At 36.8% G+C, this 18,694-nt stretch overlaps 1 protein-coding gene across 2 annotated transcripts in view; it reads right to left on the reverse strand.

Annotated features, from left to right (window-relative positions):
* The window catches only part of WDR25 (WD repeat domain 25), a 242,503-nt gene that overhangs the window by 8,048 nt on the left and 215,761 nt on the right, over positions 1-18,694 (reverse strand). For both annotated transcript variants that reach the window (XM_051978370.1, XM_051978371.1), the window contains one exon: positions 117-287. In XM_051978370.1, the coding sequence (XP_051834330.1) occupies positions 117-287 (171 nt within the window). The remainder of the gene's footprint in view (positions 1-116; positions 288-18,694) is intronic.

Raw genomic sequence — 18,694 nt, forward strand, 5'->3', positions numbered from 1 at the left:
GGAAGTAAAAGATGAAAAGTGTAAGAAACCACATAAAATAAGATATAGTCAGGAGAGTCATGGTCGTATTTGGGAGAATCAAAGTCTTCGAGATGAAAAATGCCCACTTGACTTACATGAAAGATCTGATTAGAGACTCTGGCAGCACTGTGGAGGTCCCACGCAATGATGGTGCGGTCGGCAGAATCGCGGCTTACAGAGTCTGTGCTGCTCAGGAACTCTTTTCCATTATGAAGAAAGAGGATATCTAAAGTTTGTTGGATTGAAGCTTTGTAGACTTTGATGACCTGTCAAATACAAATACAAGTTACATTCAGGTTTCCAGAGAGAGGGGAGGATACTAAAAAGAAATTTCACTAAAGTAAGTAGATTCACTCTTCATCCTCCACCTCTTGCCAAAATGTCAGTCTCCTTCCAAAATACCTGTTGTATCAGTATCCTCTGTACCACTCCCACTGCCACCATTCTGGCTCAGACCCTCATCACTTCTTATTTGAGTTATGCCAATTATATATTAACAAGTGATTACTTCCATTCTATAGTCCTCTAATCCTTCCTTCTTATTCATACAATTTAATGTCTACTTTATTCATTTAAAGTGATCAATTTCTGAAACTATTTCTAGCCACATGAAAAGATGCTCCAAGTCATTATTAATCAGAGAAATGTAAATTAAGACAACTCTGAGATACATTCTGTCATACAGTCTGACACATTTGTCAGATTGGCTAGAATGAAAGGGAAAGATAATGTAGAATGTTGGAGGGGATGTGGGAAAACTGGGACACTGATACATTATTGGTGGAATTGTGAATAAATCCGGCCATTCTGCAGAGCAATTTAGAACTATGCTCAAAAAGTTATCAGACTGTGCATACCCTTTAATCCAGCAGTGTTACTATTGGGCTTATACCCCAAAGAGATACTAGAGAAGGGAAAGGGACCTGTATGTGCAAGAATGTTTGTGGCAGCCCTGTTTGTAGTGGCCAGAAACTAGAAACTGAGTGGATGCCCATCAATTGGAGAATGGCTGAATAAATTGTGGTATATGAATATTAGAGAATATTATTGTTCGGTAAGAAATGACCAACAGGATGATTTCAGAAAGGCCTGGAGAAAACGTATATGAACTGATGATGAATGAAATGAGCAGGACCAGGAGATCATTATATACTTCAACAACAATACTATATGATTATCAATTCTGATGGACCTGGCCATCTTCAGCAATGAGATGAAACAAATCAGTTCTAATGGAGCAGTAATGAACTGAACCAGCTACACCCAGAGAAAGAACTCTGAGAGATGACTAAGAATCATTACATAGAATTCCCAATCCCTCTATTTTTGTCCGCCTGCATTTTTGATTTCCTTCACAAGCTAATTGTACACTATTTCAGAGTCTGATTCTTTTTGTACAGCAAAATAATGGTTTGGACATGTATACTTATTTTGTATTTAATTTCTACTTTAACATGTTTAACATGTATTGGTCATCCTGCCATCTAGGAGAGGGGGAAGGGGGAAGGAGGGGAAAAATTGGAACAAAAGATTTGGCAATAGTCAATGCTATAAAATTACCCATGCATATAACTTCTAAATAAAAAGCTATTTTTAAAAAAGTGATCACTTTCCACCCTTCATAAAATATTTATGTGCTTTTTATACTTTTGTTCAGAAAATTTTACTTATTTGGAAATTATACCTCTATGTGTTCATGCATGGTACATGTTATGTTGAATGAAATAACCTATAAAAGACCTTTCCAACATTAGGATTTTTATGAAATATTACTATGGTAAGCATAATTGACTTCCTTATTAGCTGGGTGATAAAAAAATTGCTATTCATTATTTTTTAAAATTTCAATAATTTTTGAAAATTTCTTCCAATGCTGATGTATACATCTCTGATAGGTCCTCTTCTTTCTTCTGACACGACCACTACCCCAGCTCAAGAACTTATCACAAAACAACTACACTATTGCAGTAATCAAGTTGATTGGTCTCCCGACCTCAAATCTTTTCCCCACACAGTCTATCTTCCACTTAGCTATCCACATGATCTTCCTAAACAAAAAAAACAAACAAACAAAAAAAAAAAAAAAAACAGGTCATCCCCCCATATAATAATAATAAACTCCAGTGTCTCCCTATTTCCTTCTTAATCAAATATGAAATCCTCTTTTTGGGTTTTAAAAATCTCTTCATAACCTGGCCTCTCCCTATCTTTCCTGTCTTAGACATTATTTCTTTCCTTATACAATGTGATACAGTGACATTGATCTCCTTTCTGCTCTTTAAAAGCACTGAAACAACACTTTATTTCCCAGTTCTGCATATTTTTCACTGGCTATCTCCCACGTCTGGAATTCTTTCCCTCTTTATCTTCAACTTCTAGATTCCCTGGTTGCTTCCTTTAAGTATCAGTTAAAGTTTGACTTTAAGTTTTTTCAAGTCCTCCTTAACTTTAGTGCTTTCCCTCTAAGATTATCTCCAATTTATCCTATATATATCTCACTTATATATAGTTGTTTTGCATGTTATCTCTCCCATTAGATTGTGAAGTCCTTAGAGACTGCTTTTGACTCTTTTGCCATCTCAGTACATTACCTAACACACACTAATCACATCATAAATGTTTATTAATCTGTTGACATTCTATATTCAATAAATGTCCTTTTTCCATACACCAAAAAAAAAAATTAGAGCCACTCATTTTTGTGATAGTAAAAAACTAAAAACAAATAAATATTCATCAAATGAAAATAGCTAAACAAGCTATAGTACATAAGGTATCTGTAAGAAATAATAAGAAGAATGCATACAGGGGAAGTCTCAGATAAACTAATGCAAAATACAATGATGAAAACCAAGAAAATAATATTCACAATGATTACAACAATGTAAACTGAAAAAATGACAATTTAAAAAAATACTATGAAATAAGAATGACCAAGCATGATCTTAAAGACAAGATATGAAATGCATCCCACTTTCCTTGTAGAAATGAGAGACTATGAGAGTTAAATATTCCATATAATGTTGGACTTGGATGATGTTTAGGTTAGTTTTGTAAAATTGTTGTTACTTTCTTGTTTTTATTCTTTGTTATAAGGAATGACCTTCCCGGAAGAACAGGAGGATGGAACAATAACATTCTAGGAAATGTAGGTATTGTTAAAACAAGAGATATTCTTAAAACATTTTTAAAAGAAATGATCCTTTAGTAAATTAAGGATATTTGGTATACTGCCTTCAGAGAGCATAGATTTCTATGAAAGAATAAGCACCACATTTAAAATTTAATAGTAATAAAAGCAAGTAAAGAAAAAACAATTTTTGTTTCATGTTTCTAGTCTATGAAATCGATATATGACAAATCTCACTAAGCATCAATGGGCTATCGAACTAACTGCAGCAAGGTTTATAATGCAGAGCATTTATTTGGCTTTTTTTTTTCTCCTCACAAGATAAAATCCCAGGCAGAGGTACCTGCCAGCTCTCTTTTTACACAATTCCATGACTCTTCCCATTTACTAATTTAATTTGACTGTTAGCAAACATCCTGATAGGAAGGGCACTGGTACTATTCTATTAATGAGGTGCTGATGGCAAACTTCTCAGAGGGATGAAACTAGAGGAGCCAAATTAAGTGCACCATGGGAATAATAGTGTTCTTTAGAGGTAGAATCATTTAGCTGGAGTTTACCATTCCTGTATCATTCTATGGAAATTAATAATATGAAGATCATAACAATAGTTTATTCTTTAGCTACTGCTACTTAAACATGAGTTGTTTTTTTTTGTTGTTGTTTTTTTTTGTCCACTGACTAAGAAGAGAACATACTGCTTTGGGATTTTTAATTTTTTTGGACTCCCTTTAGCAGTTTGATGAAGTTTGTGGACTCCTCAGAATAACATTTTTAAATCTATAAAACAAAATATACAAGATTGCAAAGGAAACTAATGAAATGCCACTCATTTTTTTCTCCATTAAGATCCCCTACACTAGAGAACTGAATCATATTAATCTTGCCCTTCTCATTATAAATGAAACCAAAAAAACAAAGGAAGTTGCAACAAAATGGAAGAATGGTTCACAGATTCTCCTTAGAAGGCACAAAGGAGATGGCAAAATAGGTTTTATCATGTACTCAAAGGCATTTCATAAGATATTGATCATTTCAGATTATTATGTTTATGATATTCATTTCAGAAAGACCACTATGAAGATAGTTGAATATTATGCATCACCACTGAGTACAGAGGATAAAAGGTAGAGACATTCTATGAAGAACTGAATAAGATAATAGAAATTAAGTCATAAGATATTGTAATTATTGGCTATTTGTATCAGAGCAACTGAGTTTTGAGATTCAGCAGAGCTGAAGTTAATCAATCAGCCACACTATGTTTGGAACAAGTATGGTAAGCTCCTAGGAGAGGAGGGGCACAGGCTATTTAAGGAGGGGTGAACTGGACCATATTGGAAAAATAGACAGTTAAAACTTCTATGCTGATTGGGATTGAGATTGAGACTGGGAAGAGAAATAATGGAAGAAGTTGAAGGAGAAGGAGGAAAAAAGGAAGAGAAAGGGAAGGGAAAGGAAGAGAGAAGGGGAAGGAGAAGGAAAAAGGAAAGGGGGAAGGGAAAATAGGAAGAGAAAATGGGAAGGGAAAAGGGGAAGGGGAAGGGAATTATACTCAGAGAAATTCTAAAACACATAGAGGAGATGGCTTTTGAGAATCAGAATGATCATTCATTAAGATTAGGTCACAGCAAGGCTGAGTGATTTAATGAATAGAGAATAAATACAGTCTTAAAGGCAGCTGGTTAGCTAAATGAATAGAGTTACTGGGCCTGGCATCAAGAAGACCTGTATTCAAATCTGACCTCAGATATCTACTAGTTTTGTGATTGAGCAAGTCGTTTAGCCTCTGTTTGCCTTAATTTACCAGAAAAGGAAATGGCAACCAAACCAGTATTTTTGCCAAGAAATTCCATTTATAGTATGGTCCATATAGTCATCAAAAACCATACACCATTCAACAACAATACAATTAGAATCTTGCCATACCTCTGTTTGAATCCTTCCTCTGACAATAGTTTTAAAAGGGGGGAAGGGAGGAGAAGAGAGGGAGGCCAAAAATGCATTAATTTTTACAATTATCTGAGAGACAACATGGCATAGTAGATAGGAGCATGGCTTAATGTCAGGAAAACCTAGGTTTAATTCTTATTTCTGAACAAGTCAATCTCCGTTCTCTCAAAGTAACTTTAGAGTAAGTGCCAATCTACATTGGTAGAAGAACTTTTCTCCCTGGAAGTTTCCCATATCAATAAAATCATAGGTCTGTTCTCAAAAAACAACAAAAAAAGATGAACTTCATTTTCTTTTTGACATAGTAACTTATCTAATAAATCAGGAAACTGCAATAGATACTATATACTTAAGTTTTAGGAAAGAATTTGAGAGTGTCTCAAGAGAACACTCAATGAACCATAAAAATTAATGGAGATATATTAGCTAGTGATTAGTACAGTTAAGTGGATTCAAAACTGAAAGACTAAGCCCAAAGAATGACCTTTATTGGGTTGATAACAATTTGAAAGGGGTATCCTTGTGGGCCCACGGATGTATCCTAGGCTCTGGTTTTTTTTGTTTTTGTTTTTGTTTTTGTTTTTGTTTTTAATATAGATGGCATGCTTTTAGAATTTATATGTGACACAAAATGGAACAGGCATCTTACAGGTTGGATAATGAGAAGCAAAAGCATGAACAGAACACTAGGTTGGGAGTCAAGAAGACCAGAGCTTGAATGTAGCTTCACTTAGCAAATATAGGACACTTTTGTTGCAAGGATTAAATGAAACAGTGTGTGCAATGCACTTTGCACACCTTAAAATGCTATTTGTGTGAGCTACTGTTATTTTTATGATGATTGTCAGGATCCAAAAGGATCTCATCAGGTCAGAACAAACCATTAAATCAAATGAAATGAGATTCAATGGGGATAACTTCTACATAGACATGGATATAAAATCAAGTTCACAATAACAAGACGAGGAAAACAAGGCTAGATAACTTTAAATGAAAAGATTTGAGGGTTTTAGTAGAGTGCAGACTCTATATAAGTCATTAGACTGACCTGGCAGCCAAAGAATAGTTAATGATAGCTGGACCACACTAAGAAACAGAATGAGGGATGACTCTGACCTGGTCACACCACTTTTGAAGCACTGTAGTCAGTTCTAGGTGTCACATTTTGGAAAAGACATAGACTAGTTGAACATCTTAAAGAAGGGCACCAAAATCATAAGACTGGAGACCATATCACACAGAGATAAAGTGAAGGAATTCAATTGTAAAAGAAAAGATATAAGGATGCATAAGAACAGAAAGTGAATGAAAGAGAGATTTAGGTTCAATATAAAGAAAAACTTCCAGGCAATTAGAGTTGCTCAAAGGTAAAACTGGTTACCTCACTTCAGGACTTATAGCCAATTATCATATGACTGATATGATATGATATGATATGATCATTTGTCAGGGATTCTGTAGAAGGGACTCTTAGGTTAGGATTTGATGTGAAGGCTTCCAAAGATTCTTCCAACTCTGAAATTTAATGATCCTGAATAAATAAAGAATTTCTCCCTCAGCTCCAAGTATAGATTCATATTCAGATAAAAGATACTGACATCATGAGACTGCCACGTTCATTGAGAAGTTATTATTGTTTAACAAGATTCCTCATGATCATATGTTCCAAAGCTAAAAGGTCATCTAATTCAAGTCCCTCATCATACACATGAAGAAAGTTAGTCCTAGAGAAAAGAAATCATGTGCCAAAGTCACATGGATTTGGGTCTTAAAATCAAGCATTCTGTCTCCAAACCCACTGCTTTATTGGCTCTGCAGTGCTGCTGGGAGACAAAGCAAATGATGTCACTGTTGAAGCTTCCCCATTAACTTGTAGATTAAAGTTCCAACTTCTCAGCCTGACATTTGAGGCTATCACCTTTCATCAAACAACAATTCTGAGGAAAGCAGCAAAGACTGTAGGGTGCTTGGGCCTTTCCTGATCCTTCCCTCTAGTTGTTAGTACCAGATTTACTTTTTTAATATTTTGCATTTTCTTATTTGTGTACATAATTTTCCCCAATTAGAATGCAAGTCCTTTGAAAGAGACTAACTTTTGTTTATTTCCACACTATGTAGGATAGTATCTAATGCTTAGTAGGTGTTAACAATAAATGCCTGTTGAATTAAATTTCTGATCTTATTTCATATGATACCCTTTCAAAAATTCCATGACAGAGCATGTTCTCAAAGTGCTTGTGATTGCTCCTCCCTTCACATACAACTGTCCACCTAAGCTGGAATAGTCTTCCTACACATTTTGCTACTGAATTTTTTTTCTTTCTTCTCTTCAAGGGTCAGCATATATACCATATCTTCCATGAAACCTTTCTTGTTCTTCTTCACTATTCCTTCCTCTCTGACTTGTGACATTTTATCATTTCCCATCTTGTATTGTTTTTACATATACATATGACTCTAATAGACTATACCCTCAAGGACAAGAATCATGTTACATTTATTTTTGTATTACCACTGCTGAACACAGGAGCACATCAAACAGGCACAATAAATGTTTGCTGAACAAATGGATAAAAGTCAGGGTTGTGAGCAGCAGAGACATGTCCTACAGCAAGTGGTCAAGTCGAGTTTCAAAATCAACCAATAAAGTGTGATATATTTGTTAGGATCCACTGCCATAGTAAATTTGCTAAAGTAATAATATGCATAGAATTATAGGACTTCAAAGTTTGAAGAATTACTAGATATCATCTCATTCAACCATCTCAATTTACAAAGCAGCACACCAAGTCCAAGAGATATTAAAAGTTACTTGTTCAAAAAAAAAAAGTGATTTGTTCAAGATCACACAATAAGTAGCTGAGTCTGGATTCAATCAAACATGGTCATTCTGAATCTAAAGACATTGCCTGTCCTTCATAGAATATTATCTGCCAATACTACTAATAATATTTTACAGAATAGTTAAATATTATTCATAACAATAATAAATTAATCTATAGCTCAAATAACATATTAATTATTTATTTTCAAGTTAGGTCTTCCTATTTCACTCAGATTGGAATTGCAGTGGCTACTCACAGAAATGATCAGTATAAAAACTTTACCTTGCTGGGTTTATGGATTTTTTTTTCCATCTTGGGCTTACCTCTCCTTAGGCAGTGGTGACCCTCCCTTGGAAAGATGGGGAGTGGGAATGTGCAGACACGTGATTGAGTTTAGTCCTTCTGCAGTTCAGAACTTTAAGGGTGTTCTTTCCCTTTCTCATCACTTCCCTGAAGCAGGAATTACATGCTTATATTGCATTGTACTTTGTCTTTCTAAAGTATTTTACAATGATTTCATACTAAGGAGTACAAGTGTTATCATCTCCAACTTAAAAATGCTGTGACTTGCTCAAGGTCACAAAGCTAGATGGTAGCAAAACCAAAAGGTGAAGGCAGGACTTCTGTCTACAAATGCAGCATCTTTTTCTCTATACAACATTTTTGGCTGAATAGCCACTTTTAAAAGCTGTCTCCTGGGAAAGCTGAAGCAGGCAAGGATGAGCCTGTGGCTGGAGGAAATGTTACTATGGTTGCATAAGTGAAAATAATTGAAGTACCTCATCAGTATACTTGGTGCTGGTTGGTGCTGGTAGTTTCTATAGAAACTAGAGGAGAATGATATCTCTGAAAGCAGTGCATATCTCCACTGGTCTACACTGCCTTTGTTCACATTCACGCATCAACATACAAGAATGAATATATCAAATTCTTTGAGCAGTCATAGGTATAGAAGCTCATAAAGCAAATGTTCTCCACATGTTTCCAAGGAAACAGAGAGAGACCCAGTGTTTCCCGCCCTCTCAAAATTCATTTGCATTTACAATTCACTAATGAGGTGGAAAGATAGAATGCTTTAGCAAGCACATGTAAGAGAATTCCTTTAACCTTTATATTTAGTGATAACTGGTAGTTTGAATCTTCATCCAAAGGGATAACTATAAGTTATCTCCACATCTTCATTAAAGGGCTGTTCCTCCAAGGGTTACCAAAGTGTGTATGCTTTAGAAAGAATTCCACTAACTCTAAAATCTAATACTGGTGACAAATAATAATCATAATATTAGCTCACTATTTGGGGGGATTTAAGATACACAGAAGCAGGTAGTATGTATATATGATTTCTATATTACAGATAAGTAAATGGGCAGTGATTGGCTAGCTCATTCCATAAGCACTCTTGCATTAAACCCAGGGTCTCCCCCCACTTCAAATGAACTACTAAGAAATATGTTTCTGCTCTTTCTGATGGTTTCCATGGTAATAGGCCTTCCTAGAAATATGGAACTAAGCAAGTCCCTTTAAGACAAGAGAATTAAGGACACAGCTAGTGAGAGTAAGGACCAAGATTCAAACCCAGCTCTCCTAAAGCAAAATTTAACACTCTTCATACTTCCCTCATCTTACAAATTACATGGTTCACTGAGTGTTTTGTCACAATGTAAAGACATCAATGACAGAAAAATACATAATACTAAAATCAACATCCCCTGAAAGCAGACAAAATGGTACAATGAAAAGAGTGATGAGTTGGGAACCAGAAACTCTAAGTTCATAACATCCACTGAAAGATGGAAAGAAGTTCAAGGGTCATCTAGTCCATCCTCAACTCAAATCATGACTGTTATCTACAGTAATTCCAGCAACTAGTAATCTGGCATTTGCCTAAAGACCTCCAGTGATGGGAGGATTCATTCTCATCAGAGAGGAGTCCATCCTACTTTTGGACAACTCTAATTGCTATCAAATTTTTATATGGAATCAAGATCTACCTTACAGTATCTTCCACCCAAACCCCCAAATCTACCCTCCGAATCCAAGCAGAAAAAGTCTAGTCCCTCTCCAAGTTATAGCCATTCTGATATTTAAAGATGGCAATTATTTCCTATTCATCTTTTCTTGTCCAGATGAAATATCCCTAATTTCTTCAATTATCTCTACACACATTCCAGAAACCTAAGTATCTGCTACTAGGCTAGGCAATGGGGAGAAGTGCAAAGTCAGCTAAGATATGGTCCATGGTCTGGTGGATCTTATGACAGAAATTTTATCTTGCATGCTTTTAAATTCTGCTAATGATCCTAGTGATAATCCCTTGACAAGCTCTAGCTTGTCAATGTCCCTTTTGATAGAGAGCACTAAGAAGTTTACAGACTATAAATCAAACAGATTATAAGTTCCTTCATTCAACTACTATTTGTAGCCTAAGATGTTAGGGTTTGGGGGAGGATTGTTTGGGTTTTGGGGGATAGGTAGCTCTTTTAGTCTTGTTCTGTCACTAACTAGAGGTAGGATCTTGAGCAAATCACTTCTCATCTCAGATTCAGCTTCCTTATCAGTAAAATAAGATGAATTTCTAATATTTCTATAAGGCTTTAAGGTTTGCAAAGTACTTTATCCATATAATCTTGTTTGTTTCTCACAGTAACTTGTGGAGCAGGTGTTATTATAATCCCCATTTAGATGGAGAAACTGAGGCTGAGAGGTTAAGTGACTTGCTAGTCACCCAATTAATTTATATCTAAGAACTTGATGTAAATTCAAGTGTTATTGACAAGTTTGGCATTCTATTTTAAGGGCAGCATTGCCCTTTTGCCCTATTGTGGATAGACTTGTAGTCAGAAAGGCCTAAGTTTAAATGTGGCCGTAAGCCACTTTATAGTTGTGTGAACCTTGACAGGTCACTTAATTACTATCACTGTCATCTCCTGTAGAATGGAGGTAACAATAACAGCACCCACCTCCCAGGGTGTTTGTGAGAACCAATGAGATAATAATTGTAAAGGGCTCAGCATGATGCTTGGTACATGGTAAGCGCTATAAGTTATTATTATTTTTAATTTTAGATAGCACCTAAGATAGTGCCTAAATGAAGGAACTGAATTAAATGTTCTCTAAGGTCCTTTCTTCTCTAAACAACCTATGTTCTATGATTATATGGTCCTTTTTACCTTTGACATTTTGTGTTCTCAGTCTGATATTCTGTGGTTTTTAACATTCTAAATTTTATTCTAGTTCTTAATGCCATTATTCTAAAGGACTCTCAGCTATATGAGAAGGAAGTAGCTGCTATCACTTGGAGAAATAAAGTTATGAATCCATACTTATTATTGCAAAACAGGCTATCCTGAGTGGGTCAGAAAAAAAAGAAGTCAGTTGTAGTGATTGTGATCCCCTGACAATGGAAGTCATGTGCTGATTTAATATTAATAAAAAGGGATCTGCTGTTTTTCTATTCTTTTCTTTCTTTTTTTTTCTTTTCTTTTTTTTCCTTTTCTTGTTGTTGTTGTTGTTGTTGTTGTTGTTGTTGTTGTTGAGGTAATTGGGGTTAAGTAACTTGTCCAGGGTTACACAGCTAGGGAGTGTTAAGTGTCTGAGGCCAGATTTGAATTCAGGTCCTCCTGACTTCAGGACTGGTGCTCTATAGGGTCTGCTATTTTCCTAGCATGTATATCTCATATTATCCAAACTGTTGATTACTACCTACTTTTACTGATTACACAAATGCTACTGACATAAAGAACCCAGAAAGCATTACTCAAGGATTATTAATTCTTGGGCAAGAATTGAAGTCTTTGGGGGCACAGATGGTGTTTTATCACTACTGCCAATGGAAGACAAAAGCTTCAGGAAACAAAGGAAGACATGGGAAGGAAATAAGTGGTTTAAAATATTATGTTTGAGAATGTAATTCGAATTTCTGGACTGTGGCTTAAAATATGGAATGATATTCTTGTCTGATGAGGTTCATTTAACAAGAGATTATAAAAGTACATTTGCCTGGAGTCTTGAAAATCTAATCAACAGGGTGTTAAAATAAAAAGAATGGAAGGGAAAAGGAAATGACAAGAGAAAACTGCTGATTTGGGTGCCAGAATAAGCAGCTACAATGTAGGAAAAAGAATATCAAGTAGAGATAACTACAAATTCATAAGAGATGAAAACTAAGAAAGGAGTTAGAAATAAAATCTGTGGTTTCAGGTACCTATACATAAGTGTATAAAATATGAACGACAAGCAATGGGAATCAGAGTTTCTCATGCAAGGAGAGAATTTTTACTTCATGTGTGTGCATATATATATTATACATTTTTATATATAATGAGTATATATATGTGTGTGTGTGTATTAATACATATGACAATTTGTAGAGTGGGACCCATGACTGGAACAAAATACTTCTTTCTAGATGCTGGAAGGTATATATATTTTATTTAAAAGCAAAAGGTATTTCCACATGAGAAGATCCAGAAGAATAGAAAAGCATGTTGAAAATTAAGGGAGAAATAGGAGAATTGTCATTGAAGGACACACCACATATCTCAAGAACAGAAGTTAATGGGGATGATAGGATCAAGTGAGAATTTTTTTAAGGATGGGAGAGGGGTAGTACTGTTTGTTGGCATCAGAGAAAAAGCTATCACAGATGGAGAGACTGAAGATTAGCTTAAAAACAAAAAAGAGGACAAGGAACTGAAATGGTCGAAGAATCCATAAAGAAATTTCCCTGGCAAGAAGAAAGGCAATATCTTCATATGAGATAGAGAAGGAGATAGTGGGAGACTATATCTGAATCATGTGAAAGGAGGGGAAAAGAAAGAGCTCTTGGTGAATAGCTTCAATTTTTTGGTGAAGTAATTGCCATGGTTATTTTAGGGGCAAAGGGAAGAGGACACTACAAGAGACATGAGGAAGGATAAAAAAGGTTTAGAAAAAAAATCTGCCACATGACTTAATGAATTGATTAAAAAGGTATAAAAGGATTGCTTTGATACAGTAAGAGCCCAGTTAAGATTATGTAAAACCCACAACTGTCTAACATGCACCCGAGATTTGGGAAAAGCAAATTAAACCTATTCCAAAATGAAATGGATTGCCTTAAAATGCAATGGGATTTCCCTCGCCTGCTTGGAAGTCTTCAAGCAAAAAGCAGGATAATCATTCCTAGACAAGGGATGAAACAGCTTCTTTTTAAATTTTTAATGATAAATTTTATTTGTATATCATCTTCATGTCTGAATATTCCCCATTCCCCTACTATGTGAGTCATCTCCTATGACAAAAAAAAAAAAAAATTAAAAGAATTTTTTTAAAAAGAATCCAATAAAACTAAATAACAAATCAACCAATTCCATATCCCTAGTCCTCCACTTCAATCAATCAACAAGCATTTATTAATCATATATTATATATTAGGCATTGTGGTATACACTTTTTTAAACAGGGGAGAGAGGTGCATTTTCTCATGTTTGCTTCATGGTTGATCTTGGTCATTACAATTACACAAAATTTGTCTCCTTTTTAATCTATCTATATTGTTGTAACAATTGTTTATATTGCTTTCTAGTTTCTGCTTAGTTTATTCTCTAACCCATAAGTTCTTGTAAGTCTTCCCACATTTCTCTGAATTTTTCATATTTGTCATTTCTTATAATGATAATATAATACCTTCACATTCATACATCATGATTTTTTTAGTCATTCCTCAATTAATGGTCTCTACTTTGTTTCCAGGTTTTTGTCATATAAAAGGGATTCTTGCTTATCAATGGGTTTGATTAGAAAGCTTTTGAAATCTTGTATGATTCTGAGATCCTGTGTATCTTCTTCCAAGTATGTAAAAGAATTAAAGAAAGTCAAAGGTGAGTCAAGCATATCTTAAAATTCTTTATCATGCTCTAATGAAGAAGAAAGAGGAAAATAAGAAGACAAAACACAAAGGGTATTAACTGAACAGGTGGGAGAACTTGGTTAAGGGTCATTAAAATGATTAAATGTACTTACAAGGACAGTTGCTAAACGTCTTTCCTTAAGAGAGCTTTAAGAGTAGGATGGACTACCATCTGTCTAGGATGGTATGTAGGAGAGGCGTGGGCCAGGCTTAGATGAAGCAAACAGGAAAGTTCCCATGCAGATGTACACACTGTCCCTTTAGTAGGTACTTATTGGCCTCAGCTCCATTCATTTTCACTGGGCATCAATAGAAACAGCATCAAAATGAATTAACCCTTTAAATTCAAATCAAAACATCATCAAATCTCTACAGGCTACTCAAATGCATCCTTGTAAGAATAAAACTGAAGAAAATCAACCAAAAGACCTATTTTTGAGGATGTGACAATTGGAGGATAATTTTAAAAACTGCCTACAGAAGAAAACTCTCCTCTGCTTCACTAATAAAACCTAATCAACCATTTTAAAACAAGAGAGGATTCTAGTCATTCTGAAAAGGAATTTGAAACCATGCCCAAACTATGCACATCCTTTGATCCAACAATACTACTACTAAGCCTATATGCTAAAGACACCAAAGAAAAAAAGAAAGGGGCTATTTAAAAAATAAGGGAATGCCCATCTATTGGGAAATGGTAATGCTAATTATGGTATGTTAGTATAATAGCATATTGTTTCACCAAAAGAAATGATGAAAAGTATAATTTCATAAAAACCTATAAAGAATGGTATGAAATGGTGCAGACTGAAGGAAGCAGGACCTGGAGAATAATTCATACATTAACAACACTGTAAGAACAAATAACTTGGAAAGATTTTAAAAATCTAATTAATTCGATGACCAACTACAACTCCAGAGGAGGGATGAAGAAGCATGCTATCTATCTCCATAAAAAATGGGAGGAAGGAAGGAAGGAAGGAAGGAAGGAAGGAAGGAAGGAAGGAAGGAAGGAAGGAAGGAAGGAAGGAAGGAAGGAAGGAAGGAAGGAAGGGAGGGAGGGAGAAAGAAGGATGGAAGGAAGGAAGGAAAGAAAGAAGGGAGAAAGAAGGATGGAAAGAAAGAAGGGAGAAAGAAGGATGGAAAGAAAGAAGGGAGAAAGAAGGATGGAAGGAAGGAAGGAAGGAAGGAAGGAAGGAAGAAGGAAGGAGGGAAGGAAGGGAGAAAGAAGGATGGAAGGAAGGAAGGAAGGAAGGAAGGAAGGAAGGAAGGAAGGAAGGAAGGAGGGAAGGAAGGAAGAAAAAAGGATGGAAGGAAGGAAGGAGGGAAGGAAGGAAGGAAGGAAGGAAGGAGGGAAAGAAGGAAGGAAGGAAGGAAGGAAGGAAGGAAGGAAGGAAGGAAGGAAGGAGGGAAGGAAGGGAGAAAGAAGGATGGAAGGAAGGAAGGAAGGAAAGAGGGAAGGAAGAGAGAACGAAGGATGGAAGGAAGGAAGGAAGGAAGGAGGGAAGGAAGGAAGGAAGGAAGGAAGGAGGGAAGGAAGGAGGGAAGGAAGGAGGGAAGGAAGGAGGGAAGGAAGGAAGGAAGGAAGGAGGGAAGGAAGGAGGGAAGGAAGGAAGGAGGGAAGGAAGGAAGGAAGGAAGGAAAGAAGGAAAGAAGGAAGGAAGGAAGGAAGGAAGGAAGAAGGAAGGAAGGAAGGAAGGAAGAGGAAGGAAGGAAGGAAGGAGGGAGGAAGAAAGGAAAGAAGGAAGGAAGAAAGGAAAGAAGGAAGGAAGAAAGGAAAGAAGGAAGGAAGGAGGGAAGGAAGGAGGGAAGGAAGGAAGGAAGGAAGGAAGGAAGGAAGGAAGGAAGGAAGGAAGGAGGGAAGGAAGAAAGGAAAGAAGGAAGGAAGAAAGGAAAGAAGGAAGGAAGGAAGGAAGGAGGAAGGAAGGAGGGAAGGAAGGAGGGAAGGAGGAAGGAAGGAAGGAGGGAAGGAAGAAGGAAGGAAGGAGGGAAGGAAGGAAGGAAGGAGGGAAGGAAGGAAGGAAGGAAAGAAGGAAGGAAGGAAGGAGGGAAGGAAGGAAGGAAGGAGGGAAGGAAGGAAGGAAGGAGGAAGGAAGGAAGGAAGGAGGGAAGGAAGGAAGGAAGGAAAGAAGGAAGGAAGGAAGGAGGGAAGAAGGAGGAAGGAGGGAAGGAAGGAAGGAAGGGGGAAGGAAGGAAGGAAGGAAGGAAGAAGAAGGAAGGAAGGAGGAAGGAGGGAAGGAAGGAAGGAAGGAAGGAGGAGGAAGGAAGGAAGGGGGAAGGAAGGAAGGAAGGGGGAAGGAAGGAAGGAAGGAAGGAAGGAGGGAAGGAAGGAAGGAAGGAAGGAGGGAAGGAAGGAAGGAAGGAAGGAGGGAGGAAGGAAGGAGGAGGAAGGAAGGAGGAAGGAGGGAAGGAAGGAAGGAAGGAAAGAAGGAAGAAGGAAGGAAGGAAGGAAAAAAGGAAGGAAGGAAGAAGGAAGGAGGAAGGAAGGAGGGAAGGAAGGAGGGAAGGAAGGAAGGAGGGAAGAAGGAAGGAGGAAGGAGGGAAGGAAGGAGGAAGGAAGGAAGGAAGGAGGGAAGGAAGGAGGGAGGAAGGAAGGAGGGAGGAAGGAAGGAAGGAAGGAAGGAAGGAGGGAAGGAAGGGAGGGAGGGAAAGAAGGAAGGAAGGAAGGAGGGAAGGAAGGAGGGAAAGAAGGAAGGAAGGGAGGGAGGGAAAGAAGGAAGGAAGGAGGGAAGAGAGGGAGGGAGGGAAAGAAGGAAGGAAGGAAGGAAGGAAGGGAGGGAGGGAGGGAAAGAAGGAAGGAAGGAGAGAAGGGAGGGAGGGAGGGAGAGGTAGAGGGAGGAAAGGTCTAAAAATATTTTTTTTAATATACAAAAGAAAATAGAAGGCTGAACAAAAGTAATCACAGATAAGCAGTATAAAATTAAACTTACATGATGAATTTTTATATTCTGAAAAAGAAGCAGCAATCTGTACATAATAAAGATTCACAGTTTCACATACAATCCTTTTTATGTTCTCCTATGTATATGGAAGTGCTCATTTTAGTTGGCATTTATGGAAAAACACCTCAGAAGTGTTTTTTAAAAGAACAAAAACAAGGAAAAATCAAACCAAAAGAAGTTTAATTCTAAACTTGAATTAACATACATTAGTCCCTAGATCAAAAGACCCTGATCATAGATTTAGAGCAATAAGGGACCTCATATGTTATCTAGATCAACTCCCTCATTTTACAGATGAAAGAACTAAGGCTGTTACTTGCTACAGTCATAATTAGTAGTTATAGGATTTGAACTTAGATCCAGTGACTCCAAGTTTGTCACTCTTTAGTACACATTGCTTCTCAAGGACTAAGCCTTATAGGCAAATAAATCCCTTGATTTCTCATAGATGAAATATCAGCTCTGTCAAAACTAGATAACCATAGGAGCAGCCCTTCCCAACAGATCGATCTCAATCAACCAGAAGGACATACATCATTCACTCAGCTACATTCTCCTAACTTCTTCCTGAACTCCATTATAGTAAGTATTATGCTTGAAGCTCTCAGATATATGCTGAAGTTGATGGGGCAGAAATTCAGACAATAGCCATGAGATGCAGTCTCAGCTGTCTCAAGAAAGTCGCATTATCACAGACTCTCTTTAATATTGTAAATAGACACTACAGCTTTTAAAGAGAAGGGAAATACAAGATAACCAGAGGCAAAGAAAATAATCACACACATGTTTGCCCTGTCCATCTTTTAAGAGTCAGCTTCTCGGGAAAGACACACACAGGGACATAGTCAGATCAAAGAATGTTCCTAGGAATCCTGACAATGTGGCTACATTGTTCCTAAATAATAAAAGCTCATCTACCTCCACAATGCTCTCCTGACACCAAATTTATCACAAAGCTCCATCCAATCTATTAGTACCAGAACTAAGGTCTGTTTTCTTCTTCATTAATTTCTTTATCATGCTGTCCTTGGTATACCCCCAAATGATAGAATCTTACCACAAGAGGTTCTATGATGTCCTTCAGATAATGCTAATCCAACCAGATTCTTAAGTTTCTTACTGCCCCTGGCCATGGTTCTGAAAGGTGGCCAGGACCAGATCCTTTTGAGAAATAAACTAGAGCAATACTATCAGGAGTACAACTAAGATAATAAAGGTCCTTCAGAGGATTTCACACAAGAATTGACTAAAGTAACTAGAAACATTCAGTCTGCAGAAGAGAAGACTTAGGGGGATATGGTGCTCTCTTCTAGTTCCTGGCGGTATTTATATAGTAGAGAGATTTGATTTTTTTTTTTTTTTCTGGTTGCTCCAGAGGGCAGAACTAGCATCAGTGGGTAAAAATTGCAAAGAAAAAAATTTCAGTCTGATATATGAAAAAAACAACTTAAAACTGTCTAGAAGTGGAAGGGGCAGCCTCAGGAGACAGTGAATTGGTTATCCATTAGTCAGTCAGTCAACAAGCATTCATTAGGTGTTTACTATATACCAGGTATCGTGCTAAGTACTGGGAATAACAACAACAACAACAAAAAGTGGAGAAGGAATGTGGGGAGGCAAAAATTCTTTCTCTCTCTCTCTCTCCCCCCCCCCAACATAAACTATAAGCTTTATAAGGGTAGGACTAAGGGTGTCTATCTTTAGAATTTGTTTAATCCCAAGTATAGAGCTCTGCCTACACTGAATGTTAATTTGCTAAATTCCCTTACCTCTCAGCTAGATCTCTCTCTGCCTTTCCTTTCATTCAAGTAGTAATCAATAATTTAGCAAACATTTATTGACTATCTATTATGTTCAATGCACTGTACTGGGTTTTAGAGACACAAAGATGAAAAACAAAAACATGCCCATTCTACATGGCATGCATACAAAT

Source organism: Antechinus flavipes, chromosome 2, assembly GCF_016432865.1.
Source record: "Antechinus flavipes isolate AdamAnt ecotype Samford, QLD, Australia chromosome 2, AdamAnt_v2, whole genome shotgun sequence".
Taxonomy (NCBI): Eukaryota; Metazoa; Chordata; class Mammalia; order Dasyuromorphia; family Dasyuridae; genus Antechinus; species Antechinus flavipes.